At 37.8% G+C, this 21,095-nt stretch overlaps 1 protein-coding gene across 1 annotated transcript in view; it reads left to right on the top strand.

Annotated features, from left to right (window-relative positions):
• ADAMTS20 (ADAM metallopeptidase with thrombospondin type 1 motif 20) overlaps nucleotides 1-21,095 on the top strand; it is a 105,461-nt gene that overhangs the window by 73,764 nt on the left and 10,602 nt on the right. Inside the window, exons 29-31 of the mRNA XM_089524267.1 lie at nucleotides 11,711-11,878; nucleotides 16,634-16,807; nucleotides 19,532-19,702. Coding sequence (XP_089380393.1) covers nucleotides 11,711-11,878; nucleotides 16,634-16,807; nucleotides 19,532-19,702 — 513 coding nt within the window. The remainder of the gene's footprint in view (nucleotides 1-11,710; nucleotides 11,879-16,633; nucleotides 16,808-19,531; nucleotides 19,703-21,095) is intronic.

The raw sequence follows: 21,095 nt of genomic DNA on the forward strand, positions 1-21,095 counted from the left end.
TAGCGAATGTAGAAGGCAGCAGGAAAAGAGGAAGACCACATTGCAGGTGTATAGGCTCAATCAAGGAAACTATAGCCCAGAGTCTGCAAGGCCTGACTATGCAGATAATGTGTCCTGGAAAAGTCTCATTCAAAAAGTTGCCATAAGGTGATACTAACTTGAAGGTATTTAACTCACACCTAGGGAAGCTTCTTCTCTTTGTATAATAGGGCAGAGACTTAAACTTCCGATATTGCCTCCTGGTATTTATTTTCCTTGATCATTTCCTGATATCATGGTTACAAACTTCTTTACTGATGGTGCTATAATTAACCCAAGAGTACATAAGTCTCTGGAACACATTGAGTGGGGCAAGCAGTCTGAATCATAAATTCAAATAAGATGAAGTACAACTTCCAAGAGTGGAATAGTTTTATTTATACAAAGAGGGAAGGAGACTTCAATAAAGTGTAACTTAGGGGTGAAGCAGATGGCCAGGAAGGAGTGATCTTTGATTGTTCCAGCTGCAATTGGGCCACGATCAGGCCAGGACCATGGTGACCACATGGCCTACTCCCAAAGCAGACTGCAGGCTCCCAAGATGCACTGCCTAGGAGCCAGATTAAAATGGCTCCTTTTTAATCTGGTTCTTTGGACCAGAGGGTGGCATCAGAGTGTCTTCTGGCTGCTTTAGGGACATACATCATGTAAACCCCATGCCCTCAAAGCAGCTGGAAGACACTTGGTTTAGCCCATGTGTCTTGGAGAGACCCAGAACACACAGAATGATCAAAGATTTGTTCTTCATTAGAACATGTACATTTACTTTTTTATTAATTTGAACCTCCAAGAAATGTCTCAACTGATTTCAGCTAACTGTAAACTATCTTCTCTCTCATAAAAGTTAGAGACGTATTAATGAATAATTGTCTTGATTGTCAAGGTCTTGATTTAACAGTATGACTAACAAGTAATGTCAAACAATATCAGCATATTGCTCTGCCAATTATTTTTATATCCTCCAAATCCACTAAAAAGGACCAACTCACATCCCTCAGAAATATTTTTTCCAATTAAATTGTATTTGTTGTACAAACATATTTATTTTTATACATTCATGTAAAAACATTTAAAAGTAATAAATATGTACTTGAGATCTCTCTCTCTCTCTCTCTCTCTCTCTCACACACACACACACACACACACACACACACACATCTGTCTATCTATCTATCTATCTATCTATCTATCTATCTATCTATCATCTATCATCTTAATGGCATTATTGGTTATTTGCAAGCTCTGATATAGAGCTTGTTCATCTCATCTAGATCTTATTGAAGTCATTGACAGCTATTCATGACTGATATTTCACACTGATTTCAATGGGGTGCAAGTACAACTAACTCTGGATTCAGCCCGTTCTGTTTGTTTCACTTTAAGGGTGACAAGAATCACAGGCATTATTAAGCAATTTTCTAGTTTTATTTGTAGGGCCTGAACAGAGGGGGAGGATATCCTGCCCCCAATGCTCACTCAGTCCCTAGGTCGGTGTGTGGTTGGGCAGGTTATCAGACAGTTGTCCCCGCACTGACCCAGGGCTGAGGACCATTCTTTACCTTGTTGGCTTGTGAACCATCTGAGAAGCCCCCCAGTCACCCCCTCTGAAGCATAAATGGGGTGCATGGCTGTACCCACATAGCAAGGCACCCTGTTTCTGCATAAGATGGGGCAGGTGAGGGGCCTTCCCAGATGGTTCACATGCCATCAAGGTAAGGAGCACAGGGGCAATGTCAGAACAGCCTAGGTTTGCCACTGAGTTTCACATAAAGCCCATGTAACACCAGGGCTATTTTACCCCAGTGTCAGACAAGATGCTTCCTATCTGTGTCTGCATGGGCAGGATTGGGCCCAATCCCACTATCAGGGTTTTAAGCCTGCATTGTCTAAACTAGATGATGCAAGACCAGGGGGAACCCAGCCCTTTTGGCCCATGCAGACAACCTCTTAAAGACCTATTTGGTAGTGAAAGCCCTTTTATGTGTTCATAGGTTTCAAGCCTTTTCAACATGAAGCAGTTGGCTTATATCTACTCTTGGCTTGTGTAGGAGGAAGGGTTAGATCAAATGTATATATGTAATTGATTATTTATTTCAACCATGTTAATGTAAAGATAGAATTTTGCATCATGGAAGTGTCACCATTCTTTTTTTAATGTTTTTAAATATTTATATGTTTAATAGAGTATTTTATGTTAAAAGGGAAGTCAGGATCTTGGCTGGCAAATCCAACTACAATTTTATACCTCTTCCTCTGCTGCTGCATTTTGTCAAACACCAGAATACCTCAATACTGATACTAGTTCAATAGTTTATCTACTAACTTCAATCTTGCTACATGTTGCTAACTTTGTAAAAACTGTGGGAGAAAAGAATGAGCTTTCTGAAGCTGAAAATATCAGAACATTTCATCTTCAGTACTGCATAATGGTGTTAAAAAAGGAGGGAGGTGTGAAATGGACATTTCCAAAATTCTCAAGCAAGTTTAATGTGTTGATTGTGTTTTGTTTAAAATAAAATGTCCATGTTTCAGTTACAATGTCTTGTAATTAACAAAATAAACAATAATGTATGTCTCATAATTTAATTTACATCTGTGGATGTTATTTGATATCTGTGTAAAATAATTGCTCTTTGATTTTTTTTTGTCTGATAATTGTTCTTGTGGCTTGACTGTTGTGGCTATGTTTATAATTAAGTGTGCTTTTATTAATACAATTGTCATTTTTAATTCTTGTTCATTATTAACCATTATTTTGGAAGTGTTTTATTAACCTTGAATAAAGCTTTGTGTAACAATAGATGTTCTGCTTTTTTCAGTGTCATTGTTGTAGGGAAAATTGTCACAACATTGTTAAATAATTAAAGATTGGAATACTATAGATGTTGTCATGGCCTTTATTGTGGACTTAACATTTATTCTAGAACATGTATTCTGAGTCAGGAAACTACTGTTGCACTTTGTGAGGCCTAGTATGTAATTTACTATAAAATTATAGAATCCACAGTTGTTTTCTTATTATAGCAATGTATATTCTTTTGCCACTATTTGTTAGACTAAGTACTAGACAGTTCATTTCTAACCAAATGAAGCTTTTCTAGAAAAGAAATATTTTTTTCTGTTAAATACCATATATACTGAACTATAAGTTGATCTCATGTATAAATTAAGGGCAGGTTTTGGGGACAAAATTGTGGATTTTGATATGACCGGTAAATAGGTCGAGGGTAAAACTTAGGGGCATGTAACAAAGGATGTAAAGGATGATGCAAATGAAAATGATGCCAAAGAACTTAGAAAATTCTGGCAGGCATAACTGTTTATGCTGATCCTAAAGGCTGGATGGATGAGAGAGTAGAGGGGATCTATGCTCCTTTTTGGTGCTCCCAGGATGGACTAAGCTCTCACCTTTTACCACTCTATTCAGAGAAAGGGGATGGCTCATATATGAGTTAAAGTACAGTACTTACATTGACCCATGTATAAGTGGACCCAGATTTTTTGGATCATATTTTTGACTAAAATTTCTAGACTTATACATGAGTATATACAGTAAGTCAATATAGGCTGTACTCATAGCTACGTAAGTGAATGTAGGTGGTACTCCTGTGCACACACTCTTGTCTATACTGGCCAAAAATCCAAACTTACCCTGTATCTGGTGTGATGAGTCCTCCTGACACATGTAGTGAATCTGCTTCTTTTAGGTGTTAATCCAGTTTAATAGAAAATACTGTTTAGTCTGGAGTTTCCAGGAAATTCTGGAGTGAACTCAGGTGTCTTAGACATGAGGACAGATGGCTCTGGAGTGACTCAGCTGCCCATAGACCTACACATGAACTGCATTGTTCCTCTGGCCTGTCCTCCTCAGTGCCATTGCTATTGTGTGGCCAAACAGCTACCTGCAAGAGCTAGGCCATTGGTTTCTCTTCTGCTGTGTTCAGAATGGGGTACCCCACCATCTGATCAACAAAGAAGGGGTCATTATAACCCCTCTTCATTGATCACATGAGTGTCCCATTCTGACCTCAGCAGAAGTGATGGCGATGGCTTGACTCTTGCAGGGAACTGCTTGGCCAGTAAGGCCACAATGATGGCAACTTCACTGAGGGGACAAGCCAGTGGGACAATGCAGTGTCACCCAGTGGCCCGCTTGGACATGTTTGGCCCACATTCTGTCAACCCAATGCAGCTCCAGAGCATAATACTCTGACTTAAGAAAGCCAGAGACCTTATTTGAGTCAATTCACTTAAAATGCAGTGCTAGATGACTTGGGATTGCAATAGTACACCAGTTTAATAATAACTTGCTAAACAGATCTAAGGTTGAAACAAGAGTTGATTCAATATGTTATTCAAACTGTGTATCAATAACTGTGTAATCAATTTGTGTCCTTTACAAATTGATGCTTATTATTTTAAGGTCTGTTCTATATCTTTATTAATTTTTAGGTTTTATATCCTGCCTTTCTCCCACAATGGGATTAAAGGCATGTTACAATATATTTTTAAAAAGGACAGAGCTAAAACATTGATTACAAAAATTAATTAGACAGAGAGATATCAGGTTTAATCACTAAATTAAAATAAAATATTATGAGAACCAGGCAACTAATATATGGTGTTTTGTGGTGTACTGTGTCTCTGCACCACCTGGTGCTCTGTGCAACAGTTTAACAAATTATACTGGTAAAATTGGTCAGTGGTAAATGAACAGTGAAGTTGCAGATATTCCAGCCAGATTTCATTGCCTGTGCTGTCTTTTAATTTTTCACATGGTTCTGTTCAGATGAAATGAATAAATGAGTACATTTAATGATGAAACGGAATAAACAATATATGCAAAAAAAATTTGGAAGCTTATAAAAGTTACTGGTTTGGACTACAACTCCCGTAATCCTCAAGCCTAAAGGGGTAGTAGCAATCTGATTCTGGGATTCTAGAAGGTGTAATCCAAAAAGTATTTTTTCCAAGTGCTGTTAAAAATTTTGGGTATATGACATTCTATAAATATAGATGCAACAAATGGGTTAGGCAACTTCAAGAAGGAGAAAGCTATTACTATGGTGACTCTATTATTATTATTATTATTATTATTATTATTATTATTATTATTATTTTATGACTACTTCCAGGTTCAGATGCAGTATATATCTAAATAGTAGTAGCTGCAGAGTAACAGTGTGAGAAAGCACATGCTCTGCTTGTGGGCAACCAGTTGATCACTTTGGGAACCAGGATACTGGATATCAGTCATTGCTCTGATCTAGCTAGACTCATTATACATTTTTAATCCTAAATTTAACCTTAAATCCTTAAATTTGACAGTACAATTCTCAAATGAAGACAGAAATTCTGATTTGATGTTGTTGTTGTTGTTGTTGTTCATGACAGCTATGGACAGAACTACCTCACTTTTACAAATTACATATTTCCCACACTTCCTATACAAACTATATATTATGTCTAGAGGAAGCAATGTTACTCTTTACATCATTTGTAATAAGCATCCTTATGGTTTATTTAAGCTTATTGTCAATGGTAATTTAATTAATTTATTTTAAAAATTAGAAGCTGTCTTTTAGAGCAAATTCTCCCAGAGACTCCAGATAAAATTTGGAATCAATATAACATCATGAATCTACAGTATATTCATAATAATAAGAATGAAACTGACTTTAACTATTTTCACCAGAATGTTTCATAGAATCCTAGAATCACACTGTTGGAATGGACGACAATGGCCATCTCTTCTAATCCCTGCCATGCAGGAATACGCAGCTGGAACACTCCTAAGAGCTCACCATCCAAACTTTGTTTAAAAATGCCAAAGGAGAGTCCACCAAGCCAGTCTATTCTAGGCTCGAACAGCTTTTATAACAAATACATCCTTCCTAATGTTTAGATGGAATCTATTTTCTTAAAGATTTACTCCATTCGTTCATGTTCTTATTTTGGAGCAGCAGAAAATAAACTTGGTCCATCTTCTACATTGATACCCCTTAAGTTATTCAAATCATGTTAACATATCACCTCTCAGGACATGGTTTTCAGAGTTTTTGCCATCTTGGTCACCTTCTGGTGGACACATTTCAACTTGTCAATATCTTTCAACTATGATGCCTGTAACTGAACAGAGTATTCCAGGTGAGGTCTGATCAAAGAAGAATGGAGTGATATCTTCATCCACATGCTACCATACCTTTGTTGTTGTTGTTGTTGTTGTTGTTGTTGCTTCCCATCAAGTTGACTAACTTATGGCAATCCTATGAGTGAGAGATCTTGGTCACCTCACTTAGCTTGTTGCATGCCACTAGAACTGGTTTAGGGACAAAGATTCGCTGAGGAATATTGCCAGGCAGTCATTTGTAATCAAGTAAGGAAATCAAAATGGCTGTAAAAATGGCATTGAAGCATTGAGCCTATTAGAGTTTCAAGAAAAATGTGAAAGACATTTTTTTAATTAACATTCCTGAAAGCTCTCTTTCTTAAAGATGTAATATATACATTCATGACAGCACAAATTCTAGCTGATTTTCAAAGAATCTTCAAACCTGATGGCAAAGTGTTTATTGCTGAAAATACAGAGAATTCTAGATTCTATTGTGCAGTGTGCTTTCAAGCCACTAAAAGTAAATATGACACCTACAGCATATGCATTCACTTGTATAAAGCAATGGGCCAGCTGTTGGATTTGGGTGATATTCTTTGTATTTTATTATTTAAAGAAGAGGGTTTAGCAGTTGTATCCCTCTTACCACAGAAACACAAAGACTTTGAACAATCCCAATCAATCCCAGCTTGCACTGTTGGATGTGTTAATATTTTTAAAAGAATTGGGCATATGGGACGTGTTAGTTCAGTTGAGATAAGTAATATAATCTTAGTATAAATATCTTCAGCTTCAGTTTAGTCCATATGTTTGATCCTTAGAATTTTCCATGTGCCATTTTTTCTGTGCAAGCATTTTGTATTAATTTTGCAATGATGTATTTTGTTTATTTAAAAATGCCCCCGAAAAGTTAATTAAGGCTAGAATCCTACACACATTTAAACAACAAGATATGGGTTTGAATAGATATTCATGGCTATGGTATGTTCAAAAATAATGCTATTGCCCAAGTTGTCCAAAAGTATTAAAATGGCAAAAAGTAAAAAAGAAAAGAAAAAAAGATAAAATCAATACTGGTCTATCTTTTAAAAGTAATGCAGCAAGCAATCAAGGTGTTAGTTTTCTGTTTCGGGCAAATTTTACTTAAGGGAATGGGTGCAATATAATCTTTACATAAAGTAGTTGGACAGCAGGAACCTGTAGTAGAAAGAATACGGAACTGTCATAAAGAAAATTAGTAGCAAATTTGCAAAAATCAACTATGTTATAATCAATTATAATCAATAGCAAGCCTATTGGGTCAATAGGCCATCAACATCATGATCATCATCATCCTTTGAATTAATCAGCAGACATTATTAATATTAACTATTCTTACATTTAGCCTATCAGCATACATTCAGCAACAATATCAGCTGTCCAGACAGTGGCAAAGTGGTTTGAGTGTTGGGCTACAACTCTGGAGATCAGGGTTCAATTCCCCATTTGGTCATAAAAATCCACTGGCTTTACCTTGAGAATCTTGGGCAAATCACATGCCCTCAGTCTCAGCAGAAGGCAATGGCAAACCTCTTCTTAACAAAACTTGCCAAGAAAATCCTATGATATGTTCACCTTAGGGATGGTATATGTTGGAAACAACTTGAAGGCACACAACAAAAACAAGGCAAACAATATTTCAGATACCCAACCAGCTTCGAACACCATCCTCTAACAATAGATAAAATGCTTAGCAAATAAGCACAGCAGTTGAATCTGTTTATTTGGCAATCTATTTCCTTGTATATACATTTCAATTTCTGACCAAGGTAAAACAGTAAAATGACTGAAACATTATCCAGCTAATCATTAAAAAATGTACGGCTGGTAATGATGCTTTTTTTTGTCCTATAATTTCCACAGCTGTTAGATCCCTTTAGTTGCTTCCATTCCCTTACTAGTTTCATATTACCTGTCTAAACTCATGGGGAGTTATTTGTTTTTTTTATTCTCACTGAATAATTGTGACTTCATGTTCCTTCCTCACAGTTCTATATATTTGCTTCATTATTTTGTGTGTGTGTGTGTGTACGTGCTTTCAAGTCGCATGTTGAGTTATGGCAATCCCATGAATCTCCTAGGGTTTTCTTTGGTAAAGATTACTCAGAGATAGTTTTGCCACTTCCTCCAAAATATAGGCTACAGCACCTGATATTTATTGGTGGTCTTCCATCCAAGTACTAACCAAGACTGATCCTGCTTAGCTTCCAAGATCAGATGGGATCTGGTCCATTTAGGGTATTTAAGATCATTAACTGACAACTTTATGCATCAGTAGTATAAACCTCTTATGGTTATCTCCTAAAATATACATAAAACTATCAGTAAATTCTCCATTCTATCTATAAATTTCTGCAAATTTGGTTGTAGACAACAAAGTGTGCAAACTGCATCCAATACTGGTACCCCTATTTTAGAAAATTATAACACACTTGCATGATATTGTTGATTACATATTGATATGTGTATGTGTAAATATGTATGTTAATTGTATATTATGGCTTTAGCATGCTCTTACTGAAGTAGATATGTATTCAAATGTTTTTGAAGAGCACAGAACTGTTAATTTTACCAATTAATATGGAATTATTCCCCCCCCCCCCTATTTATTTGAATCCTGATGATTTTGACCAGGGAGTGTTCAGCACAGGCTTATGCTTCACAATGAATCAGATGACATTTAAAGATGCTTAACTTTAAATGTCATCTGATTCATGTTGTAAGCCGCTTTGATTGTCTTGTCACAGAAAAGCGGGATATAAATAAAAGTTTTATTATTATTTTATAATTTTATTAACTGTAGTTAGATTGTGTTGTGTGTTTAATTATTCACACTGAGTAGACTAGACAAACATACTGCAACATTTTATTGTCTTGATATGAAATTGCAATTTAAGCAAAGAGCACCAAGTAACATTCTTACCTTTTAGTGTTGAGCTCTTCAGTGAATATAGTTTTCAAATGGGACCATGACAATAAAACTGGAAAGACAGTGGCTGGCGAAGAAGCATAGCTAATGTTGGGTGAATGAAAGCCATTGAAGAAGAAGTGGGTGCCATAAGACAGACATATTTTCATCTGGGTACTTGAGATGACAAAATGAAATGATTAGGTCTGCCTTACGGTTTATGTTAACTGGGGGGAAAGGGAAAACAAGCCTTTGGAAGATAATAGAGAATACATGCTCTGTTTCTTCAAAACACCTGCCTACCCTTTTATTTAAGTGCCACCATTTATCAAGTTCTGTTTACAGTGTCAAGACTCTAATGTGGAGCTTATCATTGGGATGCTTTGATACTTAATCCTTCTAAAGCTGGTCTTTGAAATGCCTTTATAATGATAAGGTTTGCAAAAGTGACAGGTTTTCTGTATCACCTTACTCAAGGACTTAGATAAAAGAGAAGAATATCTTGCATGGGATATTGTATATTCTTCACACAGAGCCCCTTTCCTCATTAAAAACATAACTCAATGCAAAGCTTCTGGGTTTTGAGAGAATAGCATTTTTTAAAAATGGTATTTACATCACCAGTCTTAATATATTTCCTAGAAAATTCTATTGTTTTTTTGTGGAACCTTATGCACTCTTCATAGACAAATGGATCCATATGTCAGTTTTATTGAAATCTATTTGACTTCTCTCCCAATAAATATGATTTATTTGAAATTCTAGGACACTAGCCTCAGAAATATTTCCATTTTTCTGAAAATGAAAACTGCATTCAACATTACTTATGGGAAAAATTAAATCACTGAAAAGTGATAACTTTGCCATAAACACAGCTACACTTTAGCAGTTATTGATGGTAGTTCCAGCTGGACATTAGGAAAAGTACCTGTGTATGGACCTCACTTTAGCTGCCTTTTAAATTCCCATCATCTCAGCAATCTGGTGTTACTCTGGGGCTTTTTAGTAAATTTAAATGGTACCAAGTCCTACATGCAGGAATTAGGGTATCAAGTAAAAAGTTTGAGGGACCATGGTGGCATTAGTGGTGGGCCCTGAGAAGGAGATAGGATCTTTCCTGCTACCTACAGTGGTGTCAGGCCTGATGTTAATGCTGCCTGATTCTCAGTAATAGAATCATAGAATCATAGAGTCGAAAGAGACCACAAGGCCATCCAGTCCAATCCCCTGCCATGCAGGAAGTCACAATCAAATCACCCCTGACAGATGGCCATCCAACCTCTGTTTCAAGACCTCCAAGGAAGGAGACTCCACTACACTCCAACCAGCAACTGTAGCTGTACAGGTTGAGTCTCCCTTATCCAAAATGCTTGGGACGACAAGTGTTTTGGATTCCAGACGTTGTTGAATTTTGGAGTATTTGCATATACATAATGAGATATCTTGGCGATGAGACCCAAGTCTAGACAAGAATTTATATTGTGTATACACATTATACACATAGTGTGAAGGTAATTTTTAGACACAATATTTTAAAAATAACTTTGTGCATGAAACAAAAGTTTGTGTATGCTTAATCATCAGAAAGCAAATGGTTTCCCCATTTTTGAAAAGCTGCTGGATAAGCACTGCTGGGATCCAGGCTGCTGACACGTTGCGCTCGCCCAGACACAGCTGTGTGCAATAACAGCTGGTTTTAAAATTAAACATGACTGTATCCTGTTGGGGATAAGTTGCTTTAAATTGAATGTGACAATCTCCTTAGAAGTAATTTTTCTGTATTTGATTAGATGAGCTCTGAGTGCCTTCCAACTCTAAGACATTTTCATGTTTCTATTATTTGTGTTAGTGAAAAGGTGGGTTGAATGAAAGTGATAGGAAATAGAGAGGAGAGAAAGAGAGAGAGAGAGAGATGCAAATAATGAACTCAACGAAGAAGAGGTAAAAATGGTCCATTAATACAAAATCCAAGCTTGGCTAATTATCTTCAACTCAATGAGAGAAGAGCCACAAAAAAGTGTAAAGCATCCTGTTGCCTACAATAATTAATACCTTAAGCAAAGCATGATTGCCTTCTGGAAGGATGGTAAAGAGCACAGTGCTCACCAGTGATCCTTTCTGCTTAGATTATCACCTTAGCACCTTAAATATAGGCAACAATTTACCCTGCATCTCTAGAATAGGTTGCAGGAAAACATAAACAGTTGGACTCAGTAGTGACATTATGGTAATTAATGACTAGGGGAAATGGCTGCATCCATTCATCGATATTTTTAAATGGAATTCTAGAATTTCTAGAATAATCTGGTAAAATGAAGATGGAAACAGACTAATAAAACAATACTATAATTAAAAGGTGGACAAAGTATGGCCTCATATGGGTACATATTTCTCTACCTCTTCTATGAATGTTTATTAAAAAGTTAATTCTGTCACATTTCATAAGCTATACCTCTCAGTCAATGTGTAGGCTTGCATCCTAAGTAGACTTGGTCCAGCATAACCTGTCATATCCCAATAACTGACCAAATGACTGTTTTTGTTGTAGAATAATACTAAAGAAAAAGGACATGAGACATGCTTTCTTTTATGATGTATGTTTTTTTAAACAGTGCTCTGTGTCCTGTGGGAAGGGTTTAAAGGACCGTGAAGTATATTGCATTAATAACTTCAAGATTAAACTGGGAGAAGATGCATGCAAACATTTAAAGAAGCCGAGAACCCACACAGTTTGCAGAGCTGGCAGATGTCCTGAATGGAAGATGAATCGGTGGAATGAGGTATCTGTCTTGCCCTCATGTCATGTTGAAGTTTCCACAGTATGTTGGAGGAACAATCATATCTTCCTCACTGGTAGAACAAGAACACCAACAAATAATGTGGTTCATAAAAGTTGTATTTGGGGGATTACTTTGTGTTGTTCTGTATCAAAGCAGCATATGTAAATGCTGTAAGTAAAGAAGAAGCAGCTAAAATTACACATATGATGCTTCAGAGAAGAGGCGACTGGTAGACCTGCTGTTACAGTGTAGTGAAGCCACTTTTTATTTTACTATTCCACCATTCAGAGTTGTTCTGAGTTGAATAGGAATGTTTTTGGCCAAAAGTCTGTCACCGGCAGAGCTCCTGTTCAGCTTACTGCTGCTGTGAGGGGAGGAGCAATAAAATCAAAAGTGGATTTGCAACTCCTGCATTGGCAGATCTGCTGCAGCTCAAAAGACCACTGGATTTAAGTCTGTTTTATGAAATCCTGGGAAACCACTGCCTGTTAGTGAAGGATAAATAACGCTGAGGTCTAAGCCAGATGAGAGCTAAGCCAGATGCAATTAGCACTTCCCTAAAACAATGGCTGGCATTCTGTCAGTCAGTTAGGACGTAACTTAGACTTTTGACTATGTGACTGTTTCCTACTTGCACTTACAGTCAGGGTACCAAATGTCCCTGGAAGTTACTGGCAAAGCCACTCGGCAATTGTTAATTGCACAGGTCTGTGGTGCTGGATAGCGGGGTGCTTCAACATGATGTAACCAGCCCGATCTTGGCAGCAAGCAATGGTGCAAAGAGTAGAAGCAGATGCCCCTGCAGGTCCTCTTGCAACTCTTTGTGTACCTCACCCACTGTCAGGAAGAGGCTGTTCACATCATCCTGCAATGCTCCTCTTGCCAGTGCCACAGGATCCTATTGCTCAGCATGGCTGATTGGCTTTTAAGGTGGATTTCAGAGTGGTGGATCAGGAGATGGAGCATAGCTGTGATGTTGTAGCTATGCGTCTGATGCAGGATCTGAGCCAATATGTTCTTCATTGGTCAATATTTTTATATAGGTAGCATGCTGCTCATTAACACCTTCAATTATTCATGAGTAATAAGCAATCCATTACTGCATTAATTTCAGTGTTCAAAAATATAGAAAAATTAGAAATCATCTAACTAGCCAAAAACATATTAAGCAATTTAAGAAGTTAAAAGATTTCAAAGACATGCACATGTATAGATTTGGGCAAAATTATTAGCCCTCAAAAGCTTGAATTTTTTAAAAGGAACATTTTTATTGTTATGTGCCCTCAGGTTAGCACCAATATATGGTGACCATGGGGTTTTCTTGCCAAGATTTATTCAGCAAGGGTTTGCTACTGAGAGAGTGTATAACTTGCACAAAGTCACCCAGGTTTCCATGGCTGAGCAAGGATTTGAACCCTGGTCTTTTGTAGTCCTTAGAGCCAGCATGGCATAGTGGTTTCAATGTTGGACTATGACTCTGGAGACCAGGGTTCAGTTCCCAGCTTGGCCATGAAACTCACTGGGTGACCTTGGGTCACCATAAATTGGAAATGACTTGAAGGCACACAACAACAACAACAACAAAAACAACAACAACTCCCATAGTCTTATCCAATGACATCCAAACAATGATACAATTATTGGACCAACTAAAATGCATAATTACATGTTGCAAGCTTTCAAGTCACACTGGCTTCTTGCAACATGTACAGTAATTGTGTATTTTGGCTGGTTCAATAAAGGTATCATTGGGGCTGTACAGACCCCCCCAAAGGGGAGGGTCTATGCCACCCTTTTCACACTGGATTGGGGCCAGGGCAGCTTCACCGAACCCTAGTATCGGCGGCGGTATGCTGCTTTGTGCCCATGTGTATCGGGCAATTGTTTGGATGTTATTGGATTTGCTATATGGCCAACACGGCTACCCCTAGATGTCCCATAGTCTTAGTTCAACATTCAAATCACCACACCATACTGGCTCTTCAGCATTACTAGTACAGTGCAACCCAAGAACTTGGTAGTAATGAGTCAATCAAGTAACATGCCAAAACTGTAATAAGTTCTTTTTTGGAAAATGTAATGAGGTTCCATTTCAGAAGTAACAATTGGCAATATTGTGTTAAGACATTTCTGTTGAAATGACCTATATTTTCTCCTTACTTTTCTAATTAGCTTTAAGTTACTTTTTAAAGACATTTTCCAAGCTTACCAATTCTACTTCACTCACAAAAAACATAGCAGCAAAGTATTTAGTAGTGCAGTATAGAATGTAGCAATACAGCAACACAGGTTACATGAGAATTCTGGCCAGTGAAATACTTTTACAAAGCAACTGCCCCATCTCTGACCCAAAGATATGTCCTAAAGCATTGTACAGAGTGACTTTTCAGTGTACCATATACTCTGTGTTAATATAGTTCTGAAGTTAATTAACATTCTGTAGAAGGCTGTCACATCAGTGTATGCAACTGATAGAAATGACTACAAATCAGACATAAAAAAGGATCTATTCTCCTAACATACAGATCATCTTAAGAGTTATAATTCTGTTAATTTGAAAATGAAAGATGCCCCAGTTTTACATCTTTCATTTTCAAATTAACAGAAATAAGTTGTATGATTTTTTTCCCTACTCACATTTTATAAATATATAGTCCATCTTTTAAAAAGATATACATTGTAGGAAATAGGCCATGGATAATTATATTAAAAGATGGAGGCAGCGTGGTTTTAAAGGAGAAGCAAAGTTTCAGAAAAGAGGGAGAGAAAATAAAGGTTAAATAAGACTTAGGTATGTTTGAGGTCTGGGCAACATTGGAAATTGTAAGCTGAAGTTGCTTGAAAGTATCTGTCCTCTGATTTCTATTCACTTAAGCAGAAAGAGCAAGTGAAATCAGCCTGTGGATAATTCCCATTTTGCCTGTTGAGTGAGCACAAGTGCATCCCCCAGGCAGAAGGGAAATAAACAGAAGACTTACTCAATTGCTTTTCAACTCATGTTACAAGTATGTGCAGCCTGTGACCTACATACATACCCTAGAGCTATACAGCTGGCCCTCTATATCCATGGATTCAAATATCCACAGCAATAACAACAACAACAACAACATATTCCAAAAAGCAAACCTGGATTTTACCATTTTATAAAAGGAACATCATTTTACTGTCGATTGTATATGAAATGAACATCCATGGATTTTAGTATCCACAGGGGTCCTGGAAGCAAACCCCAGTGGATACCAAGGGCCCAATGTATACTGCATTTTCTTTGGGGCATCCCTTCATGGGCTGCCATTTGTGGCTTTGTGGGTCAAAATTTATACAAATTCTCTTTTAGTATAAAATGTTTTCCTGTGTTTCCTATGAAGTACAATTTATATCCATAAATAAGTATAAACCAGGCCCCAAATAAATATTGTTAAACTTTCATTCTCAAATTCTCTAGGAACTCTAGTGGTACAAGCATTAATCTAGGGTTATGTTTCCATTGAATGATGTCCCTGGAGATTTGTGACATTTTTGTGATACATCTTTTATTCATCTTTTATTCAACATATACAGTACACTTTGATACTCCCCATTAGCTTTCTGGGAAGCTTTTGCGTTCTAAAAATTTGCATAGAAAAATGATTAAGCTCTTTTATTTGAGCTTGGTTTCATCTGAGAACAATCCTAGCCATCACCCTGTCTCTCTAAACAACTTTAAAAAGTTTTGTGGTATCATCTCCCACATGGAGGGGGAATCTAAAGGTGTATCCACACTGCAGAAATAAAACAGTTTGACACAATTTTAACTGCTATGACTCTATCCTACACAATCCTGGGATTTGTAGTTTGATGAGGCACCAGAGCTCTCTAACAGACCAGGCTGAATACCTCACCAAACTACAGATTGTGAGATTCCACAGGATGGGACCATGCCAGTTAAAATGGTGTTAAACTGCTTTGTTTCTGCAGTGTGGGTGCATCCTAAGCCTGGATTCTCCAAAGAATTAAGTTGTATAGAAAAATTTGCTTAGCAAAGGGAAAGGTATTTGACTATTTTAAGTGCCAAAGCCAGACCAGCTGGCAGGGTCAACCACTTGACCTCCCATTCACTTCAATCCTTCCATTGTCCAGAACCCAACCATCAAATTACTGAGATCCATCCAGAGCCAGCCCAATAAATCATGCTGAATGGGAGGTCAAAGCTCATAAACATCCATATAATTCAATGGTTCTGCTCTAGTTGGGACTAGCTATTAAATTTAAGATTAAGCCAGTTTTATATTTTGCTTTGCATGGCATTTCTTCAGTATTCGTTCTGTAAATTTTTGCTTAAGAAAATGCAACGTAAACTGTATCTTAGAGTTAAGCATTTGCTTTGGATTTTATTTATGATTTTCATACAACTTTATCCATTAAGTTCTGTTCCTAACAATAGCAATTTTAGGGGAGCGGGGAATAAACTTTTTTTCAAATTAGAGTTTTGAAAAGATAATTCAGTGGGATAAAAAATAACGCAATCCCATAGTAAACCTTTCCAAAACATGAAATGTATCAATCTCTTTCAGTTGTGTAACCACTGTTATTTTATAATGTGTGTAAGCTTACTTCTGATAGATATGCATAGGATCACAGTGTGAATGACTTTTTACCAGCTCGTCTACCGACACTTATACACGTCTACTCAGAGGTTCCACTGAATTCAGTTAGGTTTTCTCCTGTGTAGATCAATACAAGACTTCTGTCTTTCTTTATTTGCATATATTTCAGTGTTCTGTGACCTGTGGAGAAGGAATACAGCAACGTGATGTTTACTGCAGACTGAGGCACAGTGGTCGAGTTAATAAAACGATGTGTGATCATCTTACCCAACCACCTAGTATAAAGCTCTGTGTGCTGCCTGCCTGTGCAAGATACCATTGGTTAGCTGATGAATGGCAAGATGTAAGTGTGTTCAAGAAATGTGGGTCCAAAGTCCAAATGACACTGCAGAAATAATCCTCTTTGAGATCGCTTTAACTACCCTGGCTCAGTGCTAGGGAATCCTGAGAATTGTAGTTTATTGTGGCAACCAGAGCTCTCTGACAGAGAAAGCTAGTCTCACAATTCTACAGTTAAATCAATTAAAGGTATTAACAGGATCAGCCAAACCAAAAAGGATACTTAGCTAAATCTGAATCCTATTGTTAATCCCCCCTAGAGGAGATATACAGATTTTAGGGATCTTGCATAACTGTAGTTACATCAAATTACTGTTGAGTCTATGAGTTTACTCTAGCTGGAACTAACAGTAGGATATATATCCTAGTTTAAAGCTTTCCAAATAGTTCAAAGCTTAAACAATGCTGCATTTGTGAGGATACATAGTATACCCTCCAACTGTCCCAATTTGGCAGGGACAGTCCTAATTAATCCCTTATGGCCCCACTTTTCCAGCTGATTTTAAAATGTCCCAATTTATCTTTCTTCCTCTTATTTTCCCCCTTGTCTTCAGTTTACTAATGTCAGGGGTTAAAGTCAGCACACTGGGAAATGCTTAGATGTGTGTGTGTATGACCATGAACATCTAGCACTGGGAAGGACAAGGCTGATCAAGCACAGCTGATGCTCATAGGCTCAAGTACACTTTGATGCCTGAGTGCACCTATGCCTGGATGATGAAACATCTGTCTGTATTGCACAGTGGGACACTTTACACTGTGGGACAGGAAGTAACTGAGTTTGGGAAACCACATGGTCTGAAGGCTATATAAACTCAGGGGCTTCCAGTGATTGCTTGTGGGTTTGAGTAGGCGTTGGTATTCATTTGATCTGTATTATAGTGTTGGTGATTTGGATAGCATTCTGTAAATAAAGATAGCACTTTGGGAGACTTGGCTTGTCTGGTTGTTAATCAGCTGAAGCCTGGCATCAGTTGCTGAGAGTCCCTGGAGATTCCTGCATTCCTTCAGTTCCTGGAAGACATCCAGTTGCTGTTATCTCTACTGAGGGCTGTGAACCACGTTTCTGAATTTGTCAGTTATACATACATTGGTTATACAGTGCGCCTGCGCCATACGTGGGCACGCCATACGCGGACTTGAGCTTACGCGCTGAAGCCGTGGCGCGTGCGCAGGGCAGAAGGGGCAGCGTGTCCCATTCAATTGAATGGGTGCGCGCGCCCGTTGCACCCCGCGCGCGCCCGCACTGCCGCGCTGCCGCGCACGAGCCCCATTGTTTCCAATGGGGCTCAAGCATAGGCGGAATTCGCCTTACGCAGAGGGATCCGGAACGGATCCCCCGCGTAAGGCGAAGACGGACTGTATGGCTCAGATGAGTTGCTGACAAGTACAGTCACTGCAAACTGAGTTTATAGAGTAAATTTGGACTACTGTAGACCCATTTGGACTACTGTAACAGGCTCTACATAGGGCTGCCTTTGAAGAGTGTTCAGAAAATTCAGCTGGTTCAAAATGCTGTTGCCAGGCTGCTAACAGGGGGCAGATTACAAAAACCAAAGACCATCCCTGCTGAAACAGCTTCAGTTTGTTTCCAGGCACAATTCAAGGTGCTGGTTATTACCTATAAAGCCCTATATGGTTCAGGTCCACACTATTTGACAGACTGAATCTCCTTGTATGAACTGGCCCAGAGTCTGAGATCCTCTGGAGAGTCCCTTCTCTCCGTCCCAACACCATCAGTTGGTGGGGACGCGAGAGAGGGCCTTCTCGGTGGCTGCCCCTAGACTCTGGAACTCACTGCCCAGAGAGATCAGAATGGCTCCCTCCTTGATGGCAGGTTAAGATTTACCTGTTCACACAAGCTTTTAAGGAATTGTTATAAGGACAGGCTGGGATGCTGTACAATTTCAAGCATTTGATACAGTGTATGTGTGTGTGTATATATATATATTAAAAGGTGTTTTATTCTTTTAATAACTATCTGTTTTAATATTGTAATACTTTAATTCCTTTTTAATGTACTTTTTTCTATGTTTTTAATTGTACTGTTTTTTAATGTTGTGAAGCCACTCTGAGTCCCAGTTCTGAGAAAAGAGTGGAATAATAATAATAATAATAATAATCATCATCATCATCTCAGTCACTTAATTCAGCAGAGGGGAAGAGGAGAAGAGTGGACTCTTACCCTTCCCCGTAGATTTTGTCCAGTAGGCAAAAGCAAACTGCTGCAGCCACTCCTAGCTCATTAACAACTTTTCCATCCTGATACACTCTGATGTTACTTGGCCATATGTGGATGTACATTTTCATCTGTGAAATGTTGGAGAGTATGACATAGGTAACAAGTAGTGATTTTGATGTTATTCTTTTGTGAAATAGGTACACTACACTTTCGCAGGGAGGAAAAGCCAAACAAAGTGATTTAGAGAAAATCTTTACCAGGACCATATAACCTGAGTGAGATCATTCCCTTGAAATTCAAGTATTATTCTACTCTTAGCACTAGTCAACTCACTTTTAGTATTACATATGCTTTTTCAGAACATATTTTAATATCTCTGTATCATATCTTCATAAACATGTTTAATCAGAATGATTGACTTCAGGACTCAAAGCACATACTCCAGAGCAGTCACACTGAGATTTGCTTCTCAAGGAAAACATAGCATCAGAAATGTTGTCTTTCCTCCATATGGGAAAGTACTTAATTTGTTCTTATCTTCTTCAGTGTCCTTTGGCATGTCAAAAAAAGGAAACATACCGGAATGTGAAGTGCCTGGATGAAAAGGAGAATGAAGTAAATGAAAGGCTGTGTAATCCTGCTGTGAAACCAACATCCATTAAAAAATGCAGAAAGGCTTCTTGTAAATATATTGTGATTACAGTTGACTCATCACAGGTAAATATCTCTTTATAACCAGGCCTTTTATTTTACTTTTGAAAACAGCAAATGCTAAGGAATGCAAACCAGAGTACAAAAAGTTCAAACCCTTTCTTGTATTATTGCAACCTTCAACATTTACTTTTAAAATGGAGTACAAACGATGAGATTTGCTTCTCATATTTTTTCATCATCTGTGATCACTTGAAAAAAAAAATTTCATATTTGATCCTGGAATCATCATCATCATCATCATCATCATCATCATCATCATCAATATCCTGCCTATTGCCCAAAACTGAGACTCAAAGTGGTTTACAAATTATTAAAACCCATATTTATAAATTGATTTATTAAAACATTTCTACGTCTCTCTATATCAAAAAGACCTCAAGGCAATTTACGAATAATTTCTTTTTTAAAAAAGTGATTAAAACAGTTTAAAACAATCAAAACAATTTATATAAACTAAAAACATATCAAATATAATTAATTTTAAAACAGATTTAAAAGGTTAAAACAATTTAAACTATGTACATTGTACAGATTAAAAACATCAACAAAACAGCACACAGTTAAAACCTCAACACAGCCAGTTCCTAAAAATCTAATGGAATAGGAAAATTTTCATTTGATGGGAAATGGAGAGCAAGGAAGGAGTTGCAAAGTTTATCTGAAGCCACCAAGAAAGTCTTGTGTCCACCAAATGTGGCTGGAAGATAGTGGGACAGAGAGAAAGCCCTCTTCCAAAGATCTTATATCTTGGACAGGCTCATTTAGGGAAATATGGTCCTTCAGTTATTTGGACTTGAACAGAACAGGGCATCATAGATCACAACCAGCACTTCAAATTATGCTCAGAAGCTGACCAGTAACCAGTGAAGCTGTTGCAACATGGGATTTGCATACACCTCCACTTAACAACCTGGTGACTACTCTTTGGGCCAGCTGAAATTTCTGAGCACCTTTGAAAGGCAACACCACATAGAATGCATCACAGTAATTAGAATGGGGTCTTACCAAAGTATGTATCTCAGACCAGGAACAGGCACAAGTGGCACACTAGCTTCAACTGTGCAAATACACTCCTGGTTACCACTAAAACCTGGGGCTCCATGATCAGGGCTGAATTGAGGACTATACCCAGTCTGTGAACCTGCATTTTCATGGGGAATGTAACTTAGAGCTTTATCACACCAGTGAGATCCCGCAGGAAAATGGTGGGAAAACAGGAATTAACGAGATTTAAAGTACATTCGAATTTAATCAAAACTTGCACATTCGGGGAGTTTATCACACTAGGGTACTGCCTAAGTGAAATAACGGGAAGTTAAACCAAACGCAAAGTAGAGAAAACCAGCAGCTTTTGTACTTATGGGTTGTTCCGAAAATAAAAAGCTGCCAGTTTTCT

Source organism: Sceloporus occidentalis, unplaced genomic scaffold (genome assembly GCF_023333645.1).
Source record: "Sceloporus occidentalis isolate IW3139 unplaced genomic scaffold, rSceOcc1.0.p SCAF_5, whole genome shotgun sequence".
Taxonomy (NCBI): Eukaryota; Metazoa; Chordata; class Lepidosauria; order Squamata; family Phrynosomatidae; genus Sceloporus; species Sceloporus occidentalis.